The sequence below is a fragment of the Delphinus delphis genome, chromosome 1 (genome assembly GCF_949987515.2).
Source record: "Delphinus delphis chromosome 1, mDelDel1.2, whole genome shotgun sequence".
NCBI lineage: Eukaryota > Metazoa > Chordata > Mammalia > Artiodactyla > Delphinidae > Delphinus > Delphinus delphis.
Genome location: NC_082683.1, coordinates 17,998,598 through 18,024,733, shown reverse-complemented (window position 1 = coordinate 18,024,733; position 26,136 = coordinate 17,998,598). Strand labels below are relative to the sequence as shown.

At 48.0% G+C, this 26,136-nt stretch overlaps 1 protein-coding gene and 1 long non-coding RNA gene across 4 annotated transcripts in view; one reads left to right on the top strand and one right to left on the bottom strand.

Annotated features, from left to right (window-relative positions):
- TCEA3 (transcription elongation factor A3) overlaps window positions 1-20,060 on the top strand; it is a 36,983-nt gene extending 16,923 nt beyond the window's left edge. The window contains exons 6-11 of one of the 2 annotated variants that reach the window (XM_060015884.1): window positions 5,439-5,602; window positions 5,774-5,835; window positions 9,071-9,220; window positions 14,662-14,808; window positions 16,467-16,538; window positions 18,768-20,060. In XM_060015884.1, the coding sequence (XP_059871867.1) occupies window positions 5,439-5,602; window positions 5,774-5,835; window positions 9,071-9,220; window positions 14,662-14,808; window positions 16,467-16,538; window positions 18,768-18,776 (604 nt within the window). In that variant the 3' untranslated portion in view covers window positions 18,777-20,060. The remainder of the gene's footprint in view (window positions 1-5,438; window positions 5,603-5,773; window positions 5,836-9,070; window positions 9,221-14,661; window positions 14,809-16,466; window positions 16,539-18,767) is intronic. The other variant, XM_060015892.1, reaches the window with a different exon arrangement.
- On the bottom strand, window positions 6,957-24,748 carry LOC132428288 (uncharacterized). 2 transcript variants are annotated; one of them, XR_009520095.1, is made up of 3 exons: window positions 24,658-24,748; window positions 15,793-15,900; window positions 6,957-8,221 (listed from the first exon to the last, which is right to left on the bottom strand). It is a non-coding gene; the product is annotated as an uncharacterized lncRNA (long non-coding RNA). The 2 variants fall into 2 exon arrangements; XR_009520096.1 differs by lacking the exon at window positions 24,658-24,748 and adding an exon at window positions 22,396-22,449.
- Between the last annotated feature and the right edge of the window lie 1,388 nt (window positions 24,749-26,136).

Here is a 26,136-nt window from a genome sequence, read left to right as displayed (position 1 = left end):
CTGCAGGGGTCAAGGGCATGTTTACACACTGGGTGACTAGTGGAGAGTACCTGCCCGTCTGAAGGGGATACCCACTACCCAACCCCAGCTGGTTGATGCTTTTATGGAAATGCAGGCCCAGAGTGCCATGCCTTCCAATTTTTGAAGGAAAGTTGGCCAATTCGATTTTCATAAGAAACGCCCAATTTTATATATTGGCAACATATTCAGATTTTTCTAAGACACAGTAGGGCAAACAAAACACATCTGTAGCCCACCAGTTTGTGGCCTCTAAGGCCAGGCAAAGATATAAACTCATGATCTCTGCCTTCACACAGCTAATCACTAGTGTGGAGGCAGACACCAAAATGCTTGTTTTTCGAAGATATAACGCATACTGGGAACACAGTATCTCAACATGACTGGAGAAGTCAAAGGAGACTTCAGGGAAGAGAGAGTATTTGTGCTGAGAAGTGAAAGACGAATTGCCTGGTAGACAAGCCAACTGAGGGCATCCCAGGCAGAGGGAATGGCACATGCAGAGGTGTGGCGGTATGAGTGAGCATGGTGCTCGGGGAACTGTAGCTGGAGTACCAGGGGACAGACCACAAAGGCCACCACTGTGACAGAGAATAAGGTTGCGCTTTGCCAGCTGCCCTTAGAACCATTTGTCTTAATCGGTTGACTTTTGTTTTCCCCCCACCTAGCAGTTTCGTCAAGGTGGTGGTGCAGTAACCAAAATGCCCTCGAGGTGGCGCATAGGAGCAGCAAGACGGGCCTCCAGGGGCCTCTGCTCAGTCCTGGGGCAGGAGGATTTTTTAAGGAATTGGTGATGTCAGACCACAGGCTGGTGCTGGCACTGCCACATCCGGGGAGCAGAAGGAAGCTGCTGACAAATCCAGCACCCCCACCCCCGCCCCCGCCGATGATGCCCTCTCTGCAACTTGGCGCAGTTCCCAATCATGTGCATTGAAAGCAAAGTGAGCGTGGCTGCCTGATATGCCGTCCAGACACGAATCCCAGCCAGCCAGCCAGCTCCTAGCCAAGAGGAGGGACTAAGACTGGGAGTGCCTTGCCAGGAAGGTGCGGGGGGGAAAATACAGCAGGCAGCCCAGCCTAGTCCAGGTAAGGGGACTCTGGAAAACTCTGCGCTTTTTAGAGACACAGTGAGATGTGTTGAAAAGAATTTGGAAGGCAGACAGAGCTAGATGTGTGGTCTGACTCTGCCATTTGCAAATTGGGTAACCTTGAGAGAGTCAGTTCAACTCTCTGAGCCTCAGTCTATTGAACTGTAAGATGGGGATAACTATGACCCCACCTCTCAAGGTCACTGTGAGGATCAAATGAGATAACGAAATGCTTAGCACCATCCCTAACCCAAATGAGTACTCAATATATGCATAATGCTTAGTAATAATACTCACACTTAATGTGGCAATCTCTGTAAGCAGTCTGTGTCTGGAACTCCCTTAGGTGCTTTATTCTTCTAAGCAACTCTGGAATGTGGGTACTATTGTTTTCTCCATTTACATGTGAGAAGACTGAGGCACCTAGAGGTTAAGGAACTGACCCAAGGTCAAATAGCTACTAGGTGGTGCTGTCGGACACTGAACCTGGGAGTTTGACTCTGGGGCCTGGGTTCTTAATAAATATACCACCCCAGTGTGGCTGTCTCCAAAATGACAACTGCTGTTAATGTTTCTTACTATTATGCCTCCTTCCAAACAGTGTGCTACTGACTCCTGGTGGCTCCCGGTTGGTGAGTGCTAGACATTGAGGATGTGGTGATGGGCACACAGGTCAGTGAAGGGCAGCACAAGGAAGAATCTGGGGCTCCATCCCAGCTGTAGGAGATGGGTTGGCCCAGGTTGTGGGAGTTGACAGATGCTGGCTCAGAGGGAGATCCGTCTCTTAAGCCTAGAGAAGTGGGGCAGCTGGTTTTCCAAACAGGACCTGCCCCTGCCCATTTCAGCTCTGTCTAGAGCCCTGGATGTGCCTTTCATCTCTTTGTGGCCAACTCCCTCAATTCCTCATCTATTCATTCATTTGACAGAGATTTATCATGTGTCTACCTAGAGCCTTGTCACAGGTGCTGGAAGACAGTGGTGAGCCAGCTGATGGGGTCCTCATACTCTGGGACCTGTAATCTGGAGATGCAGGCAGACAGTGTTTATAAACACATAAACAAGTTAATTTTAGACTTGGATAAGTGCTGTGAATGAAAGAAATCAGGTCATGTGCTAGAGAGTTACGGGGCAGGACAGTCGGCTTGGCTGAGGTGGTCAGGGAAGGCCTCCCTGAGGATGTGACATTTGAGCTGAGACCTGCCTGGTGGGAAAGCACCAGTCATCAGTTGTAGGAAAAGCTGGAGGAGGAAGAGACTTCCAGGAGGAGGGACCAGCCAGTGCAAAGGCACTGTGGTGGGAGTGATAGGTGTATTTAAGAAACAGAAAGCAGCAGTGCAGTGGGGGACTTCAGTGAACTGTGAGGGGAGTGGGGCATGAGATTAGGTCAGAAGGGAAGACAGGGGCCAGATGTAGAGGGGAGGGTAGGAGGCCATGGTGAGGAGTTTGACTTTATGCTGAAAATGATTGGAAGCTGTTAGAGGGTCAGAAGCAGGGGAGCAATGGGATCAGCAACCCTCCAGGCTGCTGTGTGGCAAATAGATTGTAAGGAGGGCAAGAGGAGACCAGCTTTGGGGCTATTGTGGCTGTGCAGGTGAGAGCCCAGGGGCTGAGACCAGGGTTGGGTGCAGGGGGATTCATTTTGGTCGCAGGCAGCCCTTAGACTTTAGAGTTTATACCCTTCCCAGCCTTCCCGCACCCACACCTTTACTCCCGCTGAAATCTGACTACAGGAGAGAGCTGGTTGGATCTCAGCTTCCCTGTCCCTCCCTGTGCTCTGCTGCCAGGCAACCCACTTGTCAGACAGAGCTGGGTAGAATCCAGGGTAAATTAATCTAGAAGAGTAAAGTTCAAACTGCATTAAAAAAATAAAAGCTAGGGAATCCCTTTGGACAAAATTTTTGGGAATTCAAAATGTAAACCTTGGGAGTTCCCTGGTGGTCCAGTGGTTAGGACTTGGTGCTTTCACTGCCCTGGGTCTGGGTTCAATCTCAGGTTGGGGAACTATGAAAAAAAAACCATAAACCTTAAAAGGGGAGAGCCTTCCCTCCTCAGACCACCCCACTTCTGTGGCAGCACTGAGACACCTTTGAGGAGCTTCAAGGCTCCAGAGAACACAAAACTCTCAGTGGTCCAAGGGTATCTATGGTGACAGAGGGGATCCAAGGTTAGGACAAACAGCACAAGTTGGGGGACGAGGAGGCAGACGGCAGAATTCACACTGATCAGTGTTCAGCAAGTTGTCAGATGGGATTCTCTTGTAACCCCAGGTTTTTAACACTGGGAAGCTTGAGCTACTCAGCCAGCCTCACTCCCAGACACAATTTCTTGGGCTTGACTTTTCAGAAGCCCAGCATCATCTTCACTAGTATTAAGTACGCTCATATTGCTGTACAACCGTCACCACCATCCATCTCCAGAACTTTTTCATCATCTGAAACTGAAACTCTATACTCTTTAAATAATAGCTCCCCATTCTCCCCTCCCCCAGCCCCATTCTACTCTATGAATCTGACTGCTCTAGGTACTTCATATTAGTGGCCGCTTACAATATTTGTCCTTTTGTATCTGGCTTACTTCACTTATCATAATGTCTTCAAAGTTGTAGCATGTTTCAGAAATCCATTCCTTTTATAGCTGAATAATATTCCATTGTGTTATATACCACATTTTATTCGTACATTCATCTACTGATGGACACTTGGGTTGCTTCCACCTTTTGCTGGCGGCTTCTTGAGAACAGGAAGACAGGAAGCTTCTGGTCTGAGCCATCAGCACAGAGGGACCATTCACGATTGTCAAATGTTAACAAACAAAAAAAGTGTTTCTCATGACAAAAGTATCAATAGATATATTCTTTATAGAAGACTTAGAAAATATGTATAAGTGAAAGAAGAAAATGAAAATCTCCTATAATCCCATCTCAGAGAGATAATTGCTATTAACATGGTGTTATGGTCTGAATATGTGTGATCCCTCAAAATTCATATGTTAAAGCCCCAACCCCCAATCTGACTGTATTTGGAGATAGGGCCTTTATGGAGGCAATTAAGGTGAAATGAGGTCATGAGGGTGGAACCCTGATCCAATAGGATTAGCATCTTTATAAGAGACACCTTGAGAGCTCACTTGCTCTCTCTCCACCACGTGAGGGCTTAGCAAGAAAGAGGCTGTCTACAAGCCAGGAGGAGAGCTCTCACCAGAAACCAAATAAACCAACACCTTGATCTTGGACTTCCCGGTCTCCAGAATTGTGAGAAATGAATTTCTGTTAGGTCATGCAGTCTATAGTATTTTGTTATGGCAGCCCGAGCTAAGACACATGGTTCTCCTTCTGGTTCATATATATTTGTGGTCTTTTAAGCCAAAACCAAAATGGGATCATTCTTAGGCAGTGTATCATAGGAGTCAAGAGCATAGACATTGGAATCAGGTAGATCTAGGTTCAAATCTTAGCGTTGTAACTTTAGGCAGATCTCAGTAGTGTAACTCTGTTTCCTCATCTGCAAATGGGGATGATTTACAGTATCTACTTCCAAGGACTGCTGTGAGGATCAAATTAGGAAATGCTCCTAAAGTGCCTGGCACAGTTCCTGGCACGTGGTTAAAGACAATTCTCTTAAGTGGTGGCAAATTCATTATTCACTGGACTGTAGTGAGGGAACTTTTCTGGTTTGTCTGCTTTATCCTTTGTTCTTAGCACAGTACCTGGAAAACAGGTGCCTAATATTTATTGAATGAGTGAATAGATGGTTCTGTGAGAGCAGATAGAGAGAGCAGCTAGCATGGTGCCTGGTGGATGTTAGAGTTATTGGCATCGTTACACTTTCTGTAACCTCTCAGTAGAGCACAGTGGTTGGCTAAGTGCCTGGGTACCAGAGTTCACCCTCTTGGGTTTCAATTCTGGTTCTACTGGTTTCCAGATATGTGACCTGTCATATTATTTTAAATGCATCTTTAAATGCACCTCTCTAAAATGCACTTTAAAATATAACTCTAAAATGGGGCTACGTATAGTACAGACCTCATGGGGTTGTTAGGAGGATTAAATGAGATGATCCTTGTCACGTGCCTAAAACAGTACCTTCCGGACTTCCCTGGCCATCCAGTGGTTAAGACTGCACGCTTCCAATTCAGGGGACTCGGGCTCGATCCCTGGTCGGGGAAATAAGGTCCCACATGCTGTGCAGCCAAAAACAAAAAAAAAATAGTACTTTCCTCATATGGTTTTTATGAGGATTAAAGGAGATCGTCCATAAAGACATCTAGAATGGTGCTCAGTAAATGCTTTATTCACTTAATGTCAAAATGTCTATTACTGATTTTCATCCTCAGATCAAACAGTGGCAAATCGAAAGCAGAGACTCCCAGAACACCCAGCAGCCCCTCGAGCCCCACCTTTGCCCCCTCCGTCTGCGTCCTGGCGCCCTGCTATCTCACGGGGGACTCTGTCCGGGACAAGTGTGTGGAGATGCTCTCTGCAGCCCTGAAGGCGGACGGTGAGAGGGCCTGGGCCAGGGACGGGGGAGGGAGGGCTTCCCAAGGTCAGGGAGAGGTAGTCTTCCTCAGCACCCTGAAAGTGGTACAGGATGTTAGAGTCCCCTGTCCAAGCAGGCCTCACTGCCAAGGTCATCTCCAGCTGATGTCTGTGTTTCCCGAATCTCTTTTAGACGATTACAAGGACTATGGGGTCAACTGTGACAAGATGGCATCAGAAATCGAAGACCATATCCTTGAGCTGTGCCAGGGCTGTGGGTGCCTGAACTGTCCAGCGGCAGGTCTCCCAAGTACAAGGGATCCAGGACAGTGAGTGGGCAATGGAAGGACTCAGGCATAGGCTCCTGCTCTGCCCCTGAACCTGAGTTCTTAATTCTAGCTAACATCTATTAAGTCTGGCACCTGCTGGCCTTTTGATAAGCTGTTTACGAGCAGTACATCATTTCACGTTGAGAACAATCCCACAAGGTAGGTTCCCTGTGGGATTAATCCCATTTTACAGATGAGGTAACTGAGGCTAAGAGCAGCTAAGTTACATGCCCAAGCTCATACAGTTAATAGTAGTGGCAGAGTTGGGATGATTTGAACCCAGAAAATGTGACTGTAGAACCTGAGGGCTCAGACAGGCTGTATCTTTTTTTTTAAGACTTTTTTTTTTTTTTTTGATGTGGACCATTTTTTGAAGTCTTTGTTGAATTTGTTACAATATTACTTCTGTTTTATGTTTTGGTTTTTGGCCACGAGACATGTGGGATCTTAACTCCCCAACCAGGGATCGAACCTGCATCCCCTACATTGGAAGGCGAAGTCTTAACCACTGGACCTCCAGGGAAGTCCTCAGGCTGTGTCTTGACGTGCCTGGGTTGTGACATTGCCAATGAGTCGAGACAGAGAGAGAGGACAGCATTCCTTGTGCTCAGCCCTTCCCTCTCTTCCTCCTCTGAAGATAACAGCTCCCATGTTTGACCCCCTAATATGTACCAGGCACTGTGTCCTGGGCAATTGACACTTCCTACCTCTGTTAATACTTGCAATAATCTCTGTGAGGCAGGGGCTGTTGTTCCCATTTTACAGATGAGGAAACTGAGGCTCAGGAACTACTGAGTATCAAAGCTGAACTGAAAACCTTGGTCTTTGGATTCCATGTCCTGAGTTCTTCCCTTATGCGCCATGCTTCCACTATCTGAAAGCAGCCTTGTCTAGACAGAGGAGGTGACTACCATGTGATATGGCCGATTGCACCGAAAGATTTTTTTTTTTTTTGGTCGCACCACACAGGATTCAGGGATCTTAGTCCCCTGACCAGGTATCAAACCCGGGCCCCCTGCAGTGGTAGCGTGGAGTCCTAACCACTGGACCACCGGGGAATTCCCAAGATTTCTGTCTTGGAGGGGGAATCCCTCCACACTGTGCCCCACTGAATGAATGCATGGAATTCCTTTTACTGGAAACAAAGCTTTGCATATCAAAAAGGTATGGAGGGTGGGAACAGAATCCCCAGGGAACAGGGGTCTGAGTGTCCCATTAAGGCCCTTTTCTGGCCTTCTGGGCTCTACCTAGGGGCTCAGCTGGGGTTGGGAAGGTACAGGGGCCATCTCAGAAAACAAACTTCCTGCTTCCATCTCCTGCCTCAGAACCACCCTATTATCTTTCAACATATCTGGGAGTTTCCCTCCACCATCATTTAGTTATTAACCAGCACTTCTTGAGCTAATCTAACACCTCTCCAAGTACATTTTCATAATTTCCAATTAATTCAGTAACACAGAACATGAGGTGTCAGAACTCTCAGGAGCTTCATCTTTGTTTTCTCCCAAACAGTTGTCCCTCCAAGCAGGTCCCTCCACCTTCAAGCCCAGTTGAGACAAAGGTGGATGATCCAGTCCATAGTTCCACTGCTGGCCTTCCCTCCTCTGAACGACCCTCTTCTGAAGGACAGGAAATCAAAGCTGCACCAACGCTTTAGCTCTTTGTTCTTAGGTGGTGGGAAGTCAGGGGAAGGATAAATTTGGGGGCTTGAAAGCTCTATGTCCTAAAAAAGATCTGACCTCTTTGGAGCGACCCAGGACTAACATGGCAGCCGTGGGGCTCACATATGCATTGTCTTGGGGTAGGGGCCTATGATCCCTAGGTCTGCACTCCACCTCATCCCCCTCTGTGACCTCAGGAAATGGAGGCAGACTCAGGAAGAGGCTGATGAAAGGATTGCCAGCCCTGCTGTCCCCACATATCAAGCAAATCCCCACCTCCAAGAATCTCAAACACAGATTTTTAAACAAATATTTTGGCTTTCAAATGCATTAGGGCATATTCTTTCTTTTCATAGTTGTATTGTGCAAACAACAATCAAGGAAAACATAAATAATACCACCTTCCCTCCCGCCACTTCGAAAAAGCCAGCTGTGTCCATTTTCCCACATTCCCCACGTTCTCTTTCTTGTATATGGTTTTTCCCAGCAAAGGCTTCATCTTCCTGATTCTTCTTAGCTTAGGAGACCAAGAAAATGTGGCTTTGTTCCCTGAGGTCCTCCAGAGGATGGAGAAGGGAGGGGGGGGAGGCCTGTCTGGGATGCAGTGTCTGGACAGATAACTCACTGTGGTCGGTGGCCAGGGGCAACTTCCTGCGGGGTGAGTGGAGAGAGCATTACAGTTAGGAGGGGGTCTGGCTTCCAGCCTTGGCTCTGCTGGGAATGTGCCCTGTGACCTTGAGCAAGGGCCTGCACCCTTTCTAAGCCTCATCTTCTTCATCTATTAATGAGCAAAGTAACTCTGACCAGCAATTCCCAAAGTGGGTTCCACGATAGGTATTCCCAGAGAAAAGGGAGGAGGGGCAGGCAGGTGGTTCTATGCTCTAATATGTTGGCAACACCAGAGTAAACAAAACTCAACGATTTCTTTATTGCAATACTGCCTGGAGCCTTAGACACGTGGCCCCTAATCTTATCTTATGTTTTCCTCTGATGGCTGGACTTACAACTTCCAGAGGCCCTTTCAAACTAGAGGCTATCGTCATCACTATCATCTTAGCCCCTAAATGTTGAGTACTTGACATGCCCCAGACATCACGCTAGTACCTCATGCAGCTTAGCTCACGGAATCCTCATAACGGCCTTTTATTTATAAATAAGGAAGCCGAGGCCCAAAAGAGGTCATGGGACTCACCTGAGGTCACACAAGAGGCTTAGACAAACCCAGGCTGCCCATTCCTGGGGTCCCTGACACCACAGCGCTTGAGATGACCTGCTGTCACCTTGGAGGCTATTTCCTTTCCTTGATATGCAGCTGACCCCAAATGCCCAAGTGAGACCCCCTACTTGGGGAGTCAGAGGCCACAAAGGTGCCTGACCACTTGTAAAAGTCCAAGGAAAGGAAGAGGTGGCCTTGCAGCTCCTCGGCCTTCAGGGACAGGCTCCCCGTCCTTCTGTGCTCCTCTGCAAGTGGCTGGCCGGCCCTTGACTGTGTCACATATCTACCAGGAGCTCAAGAGCACAGATATGAAGTACCGGAACCGCGTGCGCAGCCGCATCAGCAACCTCAAGGACCCCAGGAACCCCGGCCTGAGGCGGAACGTGCTCAGCGGGGCCATCTCCTCTGGGCTCATTGCCAAGATGACGGCAGAGGTGAGAGTCGGGGCCAGGACCTCTGTGTGGTGGGACAAGGGGCCGGGCCCCTCCAGCCTTGCCCAAGTCTGAGAGGCAGTGGCTTGTAACTCAGTGATGAACCAGGGGCTTCCCTAGCCGGACCATCTAAGACTCCCCATCCCTCAGGGCCCCTGGACCATCAGGACAGTGAACACAGCTACCATGTCTTCAGCACTGTGCTAATCGCTTCGGTGTGTTGGCCAGTTCTAGCTTCACACCAACCGAGACAGAAATGTTTATCATCTCCATCTTATAGGTGAGGATACTGAGGCTCAGAGGACTTAAGTGACCTGCCCGTGCACACAGCTAGAAAAGGTCGATGCCAGGAGCCAAGCTGTCTGGCCCCGGAGCACCCTCTCCTCCCTGCCTTGGGATCTGCCTCCCTCTTCTGCCTCGTTCAGTCCTATATCCCATTACTCAGCTCTGGGCCAAAGCCAGAATCGGAGTCCCTGACTCCATGGAGCACAGCCCAAGGTGCGGGGACAGACATGTATACAAATACGTATGATACAGAGGTGGTGGCTGCCATGACAGAGCCACCACGGGAACTTACAGGAGGGAAGGATTGACCCAGTTTGAAGGGGTCAGTAAGGGAAGGTAAAGGGAACAAGCCTGTTTGAGGAAGTATGTGCAGTGGTTAGAAGCTCGGGGCCTGGGCCAAACTGCCCGGGTTTGACTTCTGCCTGTGCCACTTAGCTGTGTGATCTTAGACCAGCCACTTAACCCCTTTGTGTCTCAGTTTTCTCACCCGTAAAGTGGAAGTAATAACAGCTATCCCAAGAAGGATTGAATGAGTTAACACATGTGAAGTGTTTAGAAGGTTAAGGCAAGTAAAGCCCTCCCAGGAATTAGTATATGTTAGGCCCATTCACTAGCCATTTCATCACAGTGCTATCAAAGAGGAAATATTATCCCCATTTTGTGGATGAGAAAACTGAGGCCACCCTCAGCTCATAAGTGATGATGAGGATTTGATCCCAGATCTGTTTATTTCAGAGTCTCTGTCTTGGAAAGACCTTTGTACACCCTCAGGTATGAGTGGCTCTTTGCTGCCAGAGCTAACTCAGGGGCTTCCCCGCAAGCACGCGGCAATGGCACTGCTGAAGCGCTACTAAATCCAAGCGGCCCAGAGAAGGGGAGGGGAAGCGCACCGACGTCCTGGAGTCCGGGTGTGCCTGGGGTGTCTGGGAACCCTCTGAAACTATTGTCAAGAGTGTGCCTCTGTGTGTTTATGGTGTGCGTGATGTGTGTGTATGTGTGGTTTGTGTGATGTAGCGTATGTGTGTGTGGTGTCTGTGGTTAGTGTGTGGTGTATGCAGGTGTGTGGTGTGTGTGTTATGTAATATGTACGTGTACATTTTTCTGAGAAGAGGGTTTGCTGCTTTCCTCAAATACCCAAAATTTTACAAAGAGCCCTGGCTTTAGGATAAAATGGGGAACTTGGCACAGGTGGACAGGGATATCTTTTGGCTTAATCTAAAATATATGCTCTTTTTAGGCAAATAACAACATATACCCAGAGTTACACATTGCAACTTGGCTTACAGAGTATTATCCTTCCCTGTGAGGTGAAGCTGTGACTTTGATGGGAATCCAGCCTGCATTTCCTTCTCTCTGGCCCTCACCCTGTGGCTCTGGGGTCCCTCTGCTCCTCTTTGTGTGTGTGTCGTGGGAATGCTATCAAGAGACTGTCTTACAGGCAGTTCGAGAAACATTGGGAAACCAGGCCCCGGAGAGCCAAGAGCAAGGTGTAGGCACAGGTGTGAGCCAAACCCAGCAAGTTCCCAGAAGCTGGAGGCCAGAACAGAGCTGGGTGACTGAATTAGGACAAAGACAGGCCCCAGAAGTCTCAGCAAAGGAACCGGCCAAGTCTGGCCCCATCCAAGGACTATTCACTAGAACAGGGCAAGAGAATCAGGTGATCAACACAGGCCCAAGAAGAGGCTGACCAGGCCAAAGGCAGCAAGCCAGGACTGCATCACGCCCTCCACAGGGACTGCCAATGCCAGCCGCTGAGGAGCCCCCTGCCCGCAACCCAGGCAACGGAGGCCCAGGAGCCCTCCTTCCTGGGGTCAACTTTTGCTCTAGGCAGGAAGCTTTTATAAGAAATAGAGGATCGGACTTCCCTGGTGGTTCAGTGGTTAAGACTCTGTGCTCCCAATGCAGGGGGCCCAGGTTCGATCCCTGGTCAGGGAACTAGATCCCGCGTGCTGCAACTAAAAGATCCCACATGCCGCAGCTAAGACTTGGTGCAGCCAAATAAATAAATTTCTTAAAAAAAAAAAAAAAAAAGAAAGAAATATAGGACCATTTTTGCTCCAGGAAGAAAAATAACAGGGACTTCCCTGGTGGTCCAGTGGTAAAGAATCCGCCTTCCAATGCAGGGGGTGCAGGTGCGATCCCTGGTCAGGGAACTAAGATTCCACATGCTGCAGAGCAGCTAAGCCCATGCGCCACAACTAGAGAGAAGCCCGTGCACCACAATGAGTGCATGATCCCACGTGCCGCAATGAAGATCCCGTGTACCACAACGAAGACCCGACACAGCCAAATAAATAAATATTTTTAAAAAGATGGGGCTTTCCCTGCTGGCACAGTGGTTGGGAGTCCGCCTGCCGATGCGGGGGGCACGGGTTCGTGCCCCGGTCTGGGGGGGATCCCACGTGCCGCGGAGTGGCTGGGCCCGTGAGCCGTGGGCCATGGCCGCTGAGCCTGCGCGTCCGGAGCCTGTGCTCCGCAACGGGAGAGGCCACAACAGTGAGAGGCCCGCGTACCGCAAAAAAAAAAAAAAAAAAAGAAAAAAGAAAAATAATAGCTTGGGGTTGGGCTGCCTGCTATGCTGTGGCTCAGAGGCCAGAGGCTCCCGTCAGGCAAAGCCTGGGGCAGCTGATGCCTGTGTGAGTGAGTGGACATCCCTCTCTGCCTCCTGTGTCTCCCTAACTCCCTTTTTATGTCTCTTTCCTGGTCCACCTGATTCCCTCATTCTTCCTCCTCTCTTTTTCTCTCAAACCCAGATGATTCAAAGAATGGGGCAGATTCTGAGATACCCGTTAGAGCTGTTGAGTGGACATACTGGCAGCCCACAAGGAGAGGGGTTTTGTTCCCAGAGTCAAAGCCAGTGCCTGGTGTGTCATAAGTACTCAACAAATATTTAGCAAATTCACATTGTACATGACGTGAAGATCCAGTGTCATCTCTACACTTATTTTCCTCATTTTCGATCTTATTTTCTATATTACTGACCGCATGTGTCTTTGATGCTGCCTCCTAAATGAGGCAGGAAGAGATAGGTAAATGGATTGGTAAGTGGATAGAGTTCTCCTGATCTCTATTTCTTTTCTTTTCTTTTTTTTTAATTGAAGCATAGTTGATTTCCTGTTTATTTCTTAGCTGGCACAGTCTGACCCACAGCCACGTCTCCCACACTCCTCACCTTGACCCACACTGAGTACCCTTCCCCAAAACATGTTATTCTTGTCCTCTGATCTCTGGCATCTATTATTCTCTTGTGCCATCCCCCTCAGGAAGTCCTGCTTATCTTTCAAGACTGGTGAAGGTGTCAGCTTCTTTAATGAGCCTACCTGCCCCCATATGGGCTTTCCCTACACTTTGTATACCTTTGCTTTAGTACCTCCAACACTATCTTGCAATCTTGCTTAAATGTTTGGCTGTTCTACTAGATTAGCATTACCTGGGGACAGGAACCAAATCAGGTCTGAATCCTTAGGGCTTAGAGGCAGTGGTAGGCTGGAGCCAGCTCCTACCAGCTCAAGAGAGATGATTATGTGTAGCTCTTCCCAACTCTGCATTCAGTTATATCACATTAGTAGCTTGAAAATGGCCACGGTGGGAGTGTTTACACCATGGAAATCGGTAAATGCTACAAATTAGCCACCACTGCAGCCAAAGCCAGTTTACCAGCACACCAGTGCAGTGAAAGGCATTCAAGAAATTGACATCCAATACATTTTGAATGAATAAATGTATTATGCTCTGGAAAGTCCCCCAACATTAAAGTCAGCTGCTTTTTGCTTATATGGCCTGGGGTTGACTTGTTTTTGTATATACCTCTGCCATTGGTTAGGACCTAGTCCTTGAATTTGACACAGTAGGACATTCGTGTGTGTACTAGGATAACTTGGGGGCACTAATGAAAATGCATATTCCTGGACCTGCCCTTAGAGTTTTGGATTCATAGGAATCTGCATTTTGTCAAGAAACCCAAGTGGTTATAATGTAGCAGTCAGCATACTAAATTCATTTGACCTTTGTTCCAACTCTGGTCTCCACAGTTTAAGGGGTCATGCTAGATGGCAATAATTAAAATGTTTAGCCAGTGCCAAATCCTCTTTAAAAAAAAAAAAAGTTTCGTTGTTTTTTTTTTTTTTTGGCCGTGCCTCATGGCTTGCAGGATCTTAGTTCCCTGACTGGGGATTGAACCCAGGCCACAGCAGTGAAAGCACTGAATCCTAACCAGTAGCCCACCAGGGAACTCCCCAAATCTTCTTTTAACATTAGCTTCGGGACTTCCCCAGCGGTCCAGTGGCTGGGACTTTGCCTTCCAGTGCAAGGGGTGTGTGTTCCATCCCTGGCTGGGGAGCTGGGATCCCCCATGCCTCTCGGCCGAAAGACCAAAGCATAGAAGCGGAGGCAGTGTTGTGACAGATTCATTAAAGACTTTAGAAATGGTCCACATCAAAAAAGTCTTAAAAAGGAAAAAAATTAGCTTCAGCCATCTTCCTCCCCCCAAACCAACACTAACTAGAGCTCTCTCCAGTTTGAGTGTCTCCCTCTCTGCTCTCTTCTGGAAGACGTTCGAGGCAAGTCAAATGGCCAGGGGAGGGACAGAAAAGGGGAGGACCTGGATAATGCAGACACTAAGTGCCTACAGTGAGCTGATGAGAGACAGGAGGCTCTGTTCTGTAGCAACTTATAGAAAAAGATATTCCATGATGCAATCACAGGTGAGCAGTTAGTTGTGTGAACCCAGGAGCTTCAGGTCCTGCTTGGGTGGGGTTAACAGCAGTAAGTCATGGAATAGTCGAGACCAAGGTTCCCACCAGGCAGAATGGCCTGGCCGGGCAGGGATCCCAGCTCAGACGGGCAGTGGGTCAAGTCCAGACTGGAAGGACAAGGGGAACATCATAGATCAGGTGGCCAGTAATCAAGTCAGATTAAGCAGGAAGGTACACAAGAGTACCTGAGGAGATGTACACAAGAGTGTTGATCCTGGGGGAAGCTGTTTGCCTTGTACCCTCCTATATGTGCCCTACTGTACTTGGCCCAGTTGGAGCACCCGAGTTTGACCTTCCACCCAAAGGCAGAATGGGGACTCTTCTGATAAAGGCTTTTCCCAGCTGGGACAGGGCCAGGGCTCCTGGGGCTCCCTGGCCCTGAAGGGCAGACTCATTTCTCTCCAGGAAATGGCCAGTGATGAGCTGAGGGAGTTGAGGAACGCCATGACCCAAGAGGCCATCCGTGAGCACCAGATGGCCAAGACAGGCGGCACCACCACTGACCTCTTCCAGTGCAGCAAATGCAAGAAGAAAAACTGCACCTATAACCAGGTATGGGGTGGGGGAGGGGCCAGTGGGGGAGGACGCGACAGGGGCCAGGAGGAGCTTAGGGACAAGCCAGCGGGGAGAAAGGGCTAAAACCCTGGGCTGCAGAGAGAAGGGCAAGTCTTGGTACACCGACATGATACATCTGTGGCTTCTAGAAAAGACGCATGCGGAAGCACCCAGATCTGAGTCTGTGAGGCTTGGCCGGCGTGTTCTGGCCTGCCCTGAAGCAAGAATAAGAGGGACCAGACTCACAGGGCACAGAACAACTGTACAGTCACAACTGGTTGGAAGGGAACTTAGCAATAAAACTCTGCTCGCTCACTTTACACACAAGGAAGCCGAGGTCCAGACGGGGACAAGTTTTGCGGCTTTGTCTAAAGTGGCAAAGACAGTGGCAGAGATGTTAATAAACCCAGATCCAGACCCTTCTGCCTGCAATACAGCCAACTTGGTAGTAAAGCCTAAGGGATCTAGCCCCGAGTCGTAAGGTAAGGGTGAAGACCACTGCCCTGGCCTGGGGAGCCGTGGGAGGCTGTGGAGGCCTCTTCTCCGAGACTTAAAAGCTGTTTCCGGGTTGTGTGTGTTATGCCCTTGGGGCACCAATATTCCTGGATTCTAACGGGTGCTTTGTCACTCTAGAACTCTGTTCATTCCCCCATCTGCTCTCAAGCAAGATTTATCAGAGCACCTTGCCCTTGGGGATCTGTGGCTACAGCAGAAATAGTGAGCTTTGCCCTTCAGGAGTCTCTTGGAGAATTCTAGTTCAGGAATCTGGAGATGTGTGTGCAAGTTCCTGCTCCCTTCCGAGCACGTTTCCCTGTGGAGTGACATGCCTCCTGTGCATCGCCTCCCACCAGAAGTCAAATGCCCATTCGCAAAGTTCTCTCTCCACAGAGAGACCCCAGTGGTATCCTTCCTCAGGTGTCATTGCTCTGCAGTGACAAGGCTGTGTTAGGCTGTGTCCTCCTGGCCCACTGCTGGACTCACCCATTAGCAGGGGGACTTCCCCCAACTCCATAGACTCCAGCTGACATGTTCATAGCTGAGTGTCCACAAAGCAACAACTTGCTACATGTCATGGCCATCCAGGGTTGGCTGCAGAAAATCAGAATAGCAATTGTTAAATCTGGAAATACCAGGGATTTGCTGTGGGAAACCTGGTTTCTGCACCTGAATGGTCTGGTTAAGGGGATGAGAAACTAGAAAACAATATTAAATATCCCCAATGATCTTCAAATCCCTTTTCCTCTCTGGGTCTCAGTTCTTCCACCTGTAAAATAAACAACAAACTGGATGATCCCTAAGCTTGCTTCCAGCTCACTCAGTTCTGATCAGAGAGGTACATCCAACAGGATGTGTTCATTTTTCCAGTAGGAGATGAGTCTTGAAGCAAGAGAAGACACATCAGTTCGGAAGAATCAACAACAAAGAGTGAGAGTGCAAACGTCAGGTTGAGCCAGGGAGATACTGGAAGTGAGCTGATGGAAAACATATGAATACACAATGGAATTCTTAGTGATAAGGGAATTGCCAAAGTGGAGTGGGAGTAATGGTGCCAGCCTCTGGGATTTGGACCTACTTCTACAGACAGTGGGAGCCATAGCAGGTCCTAGAGCAGGAAAGTGACTTCATGAGTGGTCCCTGTTCTCTTTTTCTCTCAGGTGCAGACACGCAGTGCTGATGAGCCCATGACTACCTTTGTCTTATGCAATGAATGTGGCAATCGCTGGAAGGTCTGTATTATCTGTATCTGTATCTTTCTTCCTTCCCTGTCATCCACAGATGCTGCCCACATAAGGAGTAGGATGCCCACAGCCCAAAAGGGGCCTTATACATGGGGGACTTGCCAGCCTCCACAGAGCAGGCCTGCAGAGCTGGAGATAGTGGTGGGTTGTTTTGGGGAGGTGGGGACACTGTACATGTGTATGTGCATGTTTTTTTTTGGAAAGCACCCAGTTGGGGTGGGGACAGCAGCCCGCATTTTATCACAGGAAGGGCAAGTCTGTCATTCGAACACAGATGGAATCAGCCTCCTGGGATCCACAGAGGGGAGGAAAAACAATAGCACTCTGCGTTTGGACCACGCCTCTCTGCAAAGTGGTTCCACAGATGGTCTTTCCTTTGAACCTGGTCACAGCCAGGGATGAGGAGACAGCGTTGCCCCCAGATGCTCCCAGGTCATCCTCCCCTCCTAAAGCAGCTCTGGAAAAGCCTTACATTACCCAAGGCTGTAACCCAGGTGGGCCCCAGCCCCTGCAAAGGCAGCGGTTTTGTTTTCAGGCATGGGAGCCAAGCAAAGACTCCCTTCACAGTGCTCCTTCCTGCCTCGTCTTCTGAAACAACTGAGTGTGGTCACATGGTTAATGTACGGTTACAGTACCATCTGACTTGCATGTGTGCTGTGTAATGTCTGGGCCACTGGGCAGGCTGCAGGTGCTCCTAAAATTCTAAGGTACTTAGCAAGGACTGAGCACGAGACTGGGAGTCAGGAGCCCTAGTTTCAGGTCTCTGCTCTGCCCTACTTGCTGGGTGACCCTGAGCGTGTCACTCTCCTCCCATGGTTCATGTGACGATTATTACATATGCACACATACTTTGCAACAACTAAATGTTCCTTTATAGTATTATTCTCATTTTCAGATGAGGCAATTGAGCTACTGACATGGTTAACAAGCATAAAGTCACAGAGTTTTGAGCACTGAAAGACAGTACTCCACATTCCTGATCGATTGAGTTTTCTACAACTTTATGTAGGGCCTCAACAGCCATGGGGCCTCATAAGAACTGCCACGTATTTTAGGGTAAAAGTCAGACAATTATGTATTTTTCTTTTATTCACTTATTGCGCACTTAGGGATGGGGCCAGTATAATGGCCTGCTGGTTTAGAGCATGGGCTTTGGTATCATGCTCAAATCCTAGCTTTATGACTTACAAGGTGACTTTGCTAAGTGACCTGAACTCTCTAGGTCTGGATTTCCTCATCTATAAAATAAGGGTAGGAATACTTAGCCCACAGAGCTGTTTTGAGGATTGAGAAGGTAATACACATAAAGAATTAACAGGGCCTCTGATAGCTCATGTGGTATCTTTGTCAAATTAGAAAGAAGTGTCCTTGCCTCCATGTAGACACAGCCTTGCACCAGGGTACAGAGCTTGGCAATGAGCAGGCGCTGAGTTTCAGCCCCAACCTGCCCCTTTGGCCAAGCTCTCTTGTGCAGTGAACAAGCAGTACAGCCATACAAAAAAGCCCTGAGCACATACGTGCCTGGTACATAGAAACCACCATTCTTATTATTGTGAGTTTCTTACCTGTTAGTATTATGGGAGCTTCAGCAAGTCATTTAACCTGTCTGAATTGCTTCTTTACCTGGGAAAATGGAAGAGTTATGACAGTGCCTATCTCACAGGGTGGCTGTGAGGGTGAAATGAGTTAATATACGTTAATGCCGCCTAGCCCAGAGTAAGTGCTCAATCAATTGTAGCTATTGTGTTACTATTGGGCAAAGCTCCAAACCCAGCTCCTCCTTCCTGATTCCTGGAGAGAAACTGGAATTTGGAAGTTGGAGAGGCAGGTCCCACTAGAGGTGGCAGCTACATGGCTTCTGACAAAATTTTCAGGTAGTGTCCATTGCCATGTGGGAGACCTAAAGTCTAACCAAGCTATTAGTAATAATCACGGTGTTATTTCCGACCATAACCTGAGAGCCTACTGCATGTCCGCCATCGAATTTCCATTCATTACTTGATATGCTTTTCTGCATTGATCGGCGTTATGATCCCACTATGCAGATGAGTGATTTGCTCGGGGTCACACTGCTAATAATGGCAGGGCTGGGATCTGGACTCTGGTCTGTGTGGCTCCAGACCCCACCTTCCTTTTCATGTCCCTCCACCTGCCTCTAGCCTCCCTGAGTCACGGCAAAGAAAGTTCTAAAACACTGTTGCCTTTTTGGTTTTGTAGTTCTGCTGACAGAACCACCAGCCAGGATTTCAGTGAACAAGGTGAGGAAGAACAAAGAGAAAGCACTAAGCCATCGTAACTGGAGAAAAATAAAAATTAAAACGAAGAAAAGTACTTAACTCTGAATGGGGCATTAGGGATCAGAGGGAGAATTCTTTTACAAATTAATAATCAGTTATTAATAGTGATTGACTAATGGGGGAGGCTAATTGGGGTACAATGCTTAGTCTGTGTTGACAGACCTCTTGTAGAAACTCAAGAGCCTCAGAGCTGAGGTGCCATATCTTTGACAGTGACTGGTAGACCTTTGCTTTGAGTCCCTTCCTTCACATCTGAACCTCTTGGCCTTTTCTGAGTTGAAAACTACCAGACCGACTCAGATCTTACCCACCCCACCATGAATCACACGTGCAGAACAGTTGGCACATGGTTTGGCTTAGGCAGATATGACTTCCACATCGTGTAGAAAGATTTCTTCCCCACTCCTCATCTCTTCCCAGACTCTCTGCTATTCCCTGTTCCTAGCTTGTTTGGGGGCCTTTGAGGACTCCAGACCTGGTCCCTCTAGGCAGGGGACACATCATCTTGAGCTGAGGGTTTCTGAGTGAAGTGTACAGTGGTGCCCAAGTTTGGTGGCCCCTGGGAGGTCCTGAGCCTTGGAACCCATCCAGGCCCAGGCAATGCATTCCTCACAGCTCTATTGTGGCCCGAGCTACAGAGGAAGTCTGCAGTGCACAAGGGCCCTTGTTGTGTTTCTCCCGTGATGAAATTGGCTTGCTTTTTAAGCTGATAGGAATTTTAGGCAAATCTGGAACCTTCTGGAAAAGACTTGGGGGCAGGTCTGGTGGATCTGTCCTGGGTCTCAGTCACTGACTGTCCGTGGCCTTCCAGCAGCCCCAGGCTGAGGCTCCTGGACCGTGTTTTCTAAAATAACTAACGCATAAGAGCTTGTGAACTCCTGGGAGCTTGGGCAAGTCACTTAACCTCTCTGAGCCATTTCCTTACCCATCAAAAATGGGAGTGGTACTAGTGCCTGCTTCATAGAGTTTCCATGTGCCTTGGTTCACACTTAGGGTAGCTGTTGGGGTAACTTCAGCCCAAGTTTCTTACGTGCCCTGGCGGAATTGGTTATCACCTTCCTCCTTCTACCCAAGTGCCTCCTCCTGTAGATGAAGCCTGTAAATAAACTGTGTACAGAAACCTGCCACCATCTCCAGGTTTTCAGCGGTCAGATTTGGGGTGGGTCCTTTGGAAGGACTGAAAATCCTCTCACAGAAGATACAATACACACAGCTCATAAATGGCAGATCCAGGACGGAAACCCAGGTCTCCTGCTTCCTGTCATTGTGCTTTATGCTCTGAGAAATCCAGGGCCATACACAGTGCTCGGCCTCTACCTTCCAGGAGCTCCCAGCCTGGCAGGGGAAGAAGCCACAGGTAGAGACTTCCACACCAGATGGGCTGTGATAAAGCCTGAGGTATGAATATTACCCACAGAAGTGTAGAAGGGTGTTGCTTAGATACCCAGGTGCTTTTTAAACTGTAATATAGGTGGGAATCCCCTGGGGATCATGTTAAAACGCAGATTCTGATTCAGTGGGTCTGGGGTGGGGCCTGAGATTTTCTTCTTTTCTAACGAGCGCCCAGGTGATGCCAATGCAGCTGGTCCACAGACCACACTTGAGGAGTACTGGCTGAGACATCCAGATTTTTCTCTGCATTATCTAATCCTCCATCCCAATGTCTAGAAATCAAAAGCAGAACAAAATAGCAACCACTATTAATATAATAATATCAATAAATGTTACTTTTGGGCTTTTTAAATATGCCACCCTGGGGTGATCTTCAGTAGTCACAGTCTAAATGTCCATTGTGCTCCCGGTGTCACAAGGATTTACAGCATAGGAAAAAATACAAAACTCAATAACCTTACTGTTTACAAAGGAGATGAGTCAGATTAAACAGCAGAAGAACAAGTCGGCTCCAGTTCGCACATCTATACAGTACACATCTACATTCGCAAAAGGACACAGAAAAGCATGAATAGGCCTCAGACTGTGTTCATCAGCAGGCGTCAATACCCTCCCCACTGGTCTTCCTGTGTCCACCCAGGACCCCCTCCAGTTCATGCTCTCCACTGCGCTGACCAGAATAGGCTTTTCAAAATTGCAAGTCTGATCATGTTACAGCCCCTGCCCCACCACTCCACCACCCCCATTTGCAACCTTCCATTTTTTCCCGCTACTCTTGGCAGGGCCTATAAGGCCCTGCAGGGCTGGCCTCTGCCTCTCCCCGACACTTTGTGCTCCAGCCACACTGGCCGTGCTGTGTTCCTCCTCGTCACACAGGCTTTGCACATGCTGTTGGCCAGAATACATGGTTTAACCCCATCGCCTCCCTAATATCAAAGATGAAGAGGAAAAAAAAAACGATGAAGAGGGTGCGAGCTTCAAGGGAGTTAGTGTTAACTCTACCTCCCTGAAAGGCTTCCTAGAGGGAGGGAGATTGCTGCTACCTTACAGGAGGAAAAAGACGACATTAGGTGAAACAGAGAAGCAACGTGGCTGGGATGGAGGAAGGAAGGTCTCACCAGGAATGTTAGGGCCAAATGACCTTGAAAACCAGAGTCAAGATCCTATGACCATGTATATGTATAACTGATTCACTTTGTTATAAAGCAGAAACTAACACACCATTGTCAAGCAATTATACTCCAATAAAGATGTAAAGAAAAAAAAAAAGATCCTATGACCAGTTTAAAAGAGGATTTCAAATGTTACAGAAACCTGAAATACTACAGAGAAGTCTTTCTTAGTAGTCTCATCCAGACTACCAAATTTCTGTCTTTAGCTCTGAGGTTTTTTATTTTTTTGAGCTTGAGACTTCAGTCACCAAGTGCCTATCTGGATATCTACTCCAAGTACCCCACTGGCCCTCTCAATACGATTAATCACAAACTGAATTCACGTCTTCTCTTTCTTAAATCCCCTCTTCTGTCTTTTCTATTTGTCAACTAGTTCATTACTTAGAACCATCTTTGAGCCTTTTCCCTTGGCCTCTTCATTTTATCATTTTATAGTCTCTTCCTTACCCAATCCTTCTCTCCATTGCCATCACCATCAACATTTTCTCTCAGGTCTTCTTTTTTCTCCAACTGATGCCAAGGCCTTCTACTGGTCTCCCAACTCAAAACACTCCCTACCGGGACTTCCCTGGCAGTCCAGTGGTTAAGACTCCACGCTTCCAATGCAGGGGGCGCAGTTTCCGTCCCTGGTCTCGGAACTAAGAAACCACATGCCACGTGGTGCAGCCAAAAAAACAAAAACAAATAAGCAAACAGAAAACAGTCCCTACCTTACCAGCATGAGCCATGCACGGCTCTGAGCATCATTCCCCCAATCATTTTCAGTGGATTTTCACCAGCTATACCTGGTCTGACTTTCAAAGTTCCCTTCCATCTGCCTGTCTTTAGTGATTTATCTTCCACCCCTGCTGCCCCTCATGCTCCAGCCTAAGGGAGGTATTTGTCCTGTTCTTGAAAACCTGATGGACCTTCCCAACTGTGACTGCCTATTCTGATTCCTCTCCTCCACCCCAGTCCAAATCTTACCCATTCTTCAAGGCTCACCTCAGATACACGTCTTCTACGAAGTCTTCTCTGATAACCCTGGCCACAAGAGATGGTTCCTCAGAACTCCCACAGCACTGTGAAATGCCAATAATTACAGTACATTCTACCATGATAATGATAATAATTCCTTTCTATGACAGTATCAATAATATCTATTAAGGGGACTTCCCTGGTGGTCCAGTGGGTAAGAGTCCACACTCCCAATGCAGGGGGCCTGGGTTCGATCCCTGGTCGGGGAGCTAGATCCCACATGGATGTTGCAACTAAGAGTCCGCATGCTGTAACTAAAGATCCCATATGCTGCAGTGAAGATCCCATGTGCTGCAACGAAGACCTGGCGCAGCGCAGCGAAAATAAATATTAATTAAAAAAATAATATCTATTAATTTTTGAGCATTTACTAGCTGGGTGTCTTGGGCACATTATGTAAATTCATGCCTTCGTCTTTCATCTGTAAAATGATGGTAATAATAGCACATAGCTCATAGGGCTGTTGTGAGGATTCATTAGAATCATACCTGACACAAAGTACCTGACTAGTGAACATTAGCTATTGTTATGAGTATAGGGGTACTTTATATTGTCTCAACTAATCCTCAGACCCCCTGAACCAGGTTCTTTTTAAAAAAATTTGTGGGTTGAGAACTGGTGAGTTTTAGATTAAATGAACTTGTGTGCAAAAAAAAATTGTGGGAGGGCTTCCCTGGTGGTGCAGTGGTTAAGAATCCGCCTGCCAATGCAGGGGACACGGGTTCAAGCCCTGGTCCGGGAAGATCCCACACGCCACGGAGCAACTAAGCCCGTGCACCACAACTACTGAGCCTGCACTCTAGAGCCCGTGAGCCACAACTACTGAGCCCATGTGATGCAACTACTGAAGCCCATGCGCCTAGAGTCCGTGCTCCACAACAAGAAAAGCCACCACAATGAGAAGCCCACGCACTGCAACGAAGAGTAGCTCCCGCTCACCGCAGCTAGAGAAAGTCTGCGCGCAGCAACGAAGACCCAATACAGCCAAAAATAAATAAAATAAATTTATTTAAAAAAATAAAATAAAAATTTTAAATTGTGAGAAAATATACATAACAAAAAATTTACCATCTTAACCATTTTTAAGTGTACATAAAGTCCAGTAGTGTTAAGTACATTCACATTGTTGTGCAGCCAATCTCCAGGAGCTCTTTTCATTTCGCAAAACTGAACTTCTGGGGCTTCCCTGGTGGAGCAATGGTTAACGCTCCACGTTCCCAATGCAGGGGGCCCAGGTTCGATCCCTGGTCAGGGAACTAGGTCCCACGTGCATGCCGCAACTAACAGTTCCCATGCCACAACTAAGGAGCCGGCGAGCCAGAACTAAGGAGCCCACCTGCTGCAACTAAGACCCAGCACAACCAAATAAATAAATAAAATGTAACCAAATAAATAAGTAAATAAAATAAATATTTAAAAAAAAACCCTGAACTTCTATTCCTATTAAACAATTCCCCATTTCCCCCTTCCCCCGCCCCTGGCAAGCACTATTTTACTTTCTGTCTCTATGAACTGTATTATTATATTCTTTTTACAAACCAAAACAACCGAGGCTCAGAGAGTAATTTGCTTCTATGAGACAGAATCTGGACTTGAACCTGGGCCTCCGTTCATGCACTTTGAAACATGATTTCACCTCACAGATGGGAGGTGAAAAATCATCTGTGATGCGTTTTACCTCTCCTACAACCATGATGGCCACTGTGTGACAAGGCCCTCCTCTGTGCCCATGCATTTTACGTTTTGCAGCCATTCTCACATTTAATCCTCACAGCAGCCCTGTAGTCACTGTGAGGGGGCAGTATCCTAACTCCCAGCACAGTGCCGGTACAGGACAGAGACAGTAAATATGTTCAGTGAATACAGGCCTATTTGATGCCTTTAAATAGGTTAAACAATACTAAATAAGTTTGTTTTGCATTTTTAATGCAATTGTTTACATTATTTGAAAATGTTGACTCTGTAAGGAGAAAACCAGCTGAAATGCATGAGGTCATAAACAGCTTCCCAATCCTGGCCACTCCCCTCTCCTCCTGCAGAGTCAATCTGCTCTTCTCACCCCAGGCCACCCCCCAATCTGCACTTCATCACCAGCATTGCTGATACACAGCCAAAGCCAGAGACAAACAGGCAGGCAGGCAAAGGGACATAAGAGACTGTCCCCGCTCTGCTTCCTCCCCCTGCCTCTCCACCCCCATACTCTTCCCTCTAACCATACCCAATCCTGACCATTCTGGAACACGCTCTGTCCTTTCACGCCTCCGTGACTTTGCACATGCTGTTCTCGAAGCCTGGAATGCTTTCCCTCGCCTCGTTCTCCACCTCCGAGACTCCTACAGTCTTTGCAAGCGAGCTCCGAAGTTACCTCCTCTGTGAAGACTCCTCCCCTACCCGCCCCCGCAGCTGTGAGCCTGCCCCTCCTCGAAGCCCACTAGCTAGCTCCTCCAAATGCTCTAGAAGTAGGACTGCAATAACTGTTTTTAAGTCAGGGTGTCCCCCATGTCCCCAGCTCCTTGTGCTGAGATGAGGCTTCATCTCTGCTCTGAGCAGGGGTAAAGAGAAGCCCTGATTTTTCTTTTTCAGTGTTCCTGGTATATTTGAAAACGAAGAGATAACAAAACAAGATCTCAAATATTGAGGCATATTTTTCAATGTCTAGCAAATGAATGCTTCCAATACAAAAAATTATAACTGTGCTGCTCACAAGATAATTATAGGATTTATTAAAATATAATAATTTATAGTGCTCCCCAGGCACAGTGGTCTGTTAATAAGAAAAAAGCTTCAGGATATACAAGGAGGCTCTTTGATCAAATTGGTCAGTGGATCTGACATAATGTAAAACCCCATTTGGAGATAATGTCAAAAGCCTAAATTGGAGACCCTGATGAAATGGTACTCCTGGCCCCTTTCCCCAGTGGCAGGCTGTGCTGCTGCCTCTACACACAGTAGGTGCGCATTGTTTGCTGAATAATGGTAACAAACACAGCTTTCCAAGTTGGTTATTGAAAACCCACACACGATAAGTATTCCTGGGAAACAATGAAGTCCTGAACAATGGGGCAGGAAGCCACCTCCTCCTCCAGTGACCCCCAGCTCTCAGAGTCCAGCTGAAGGCTGCAACAGGAAACCCCTCACCCACTGTCTTTCCTCCCTCTCTTCCCCACTCAGGGGCCACCCCCACCCAGGGGCACCAAATGCACTCATGCTTTCCATCCGCTCTCCGCCCCTCTTCTCCTCTAGCCTCTGGAGGGTCCCAGGTGAAGAAAGAGAAAAGCACTTACTCATAGAAGGAGGCAAGCAGCCAAGCTGGGTTTGGAGAGTCGTCCTGCCCCCAGGCAGGCCTGAGGAATAAAAGGAACGGCGAGAGGACAAAGAAGGACTTAAAGCTCTGGAACAAGGGGAAAGAAAAGGCCTAAGAAAGTTTACAAAGCAATCTGTCAGAGAAGGGATGAAAAGGGAGCCCCACTGAGCTGAGGGGCTCAGGCACTCACCTCACCTTCGGCCCAGTTAGAAACCTGCAATTACTTGGCCAAAGTCTGAACCGATCTCCCTCTTCCTTGTCCCAGAGGTTTCCCTGGGAGTGCAAGGCCTCACCTTGCTGGGTTCTTGGCAGCCCCAAATACCTCTGCTCTACTCGGCTCAATACGCCAGTTCTCTTGAACCCAACTAACTGGCTCAACTTCCAGTTCCCTCTGGATTTTCAGC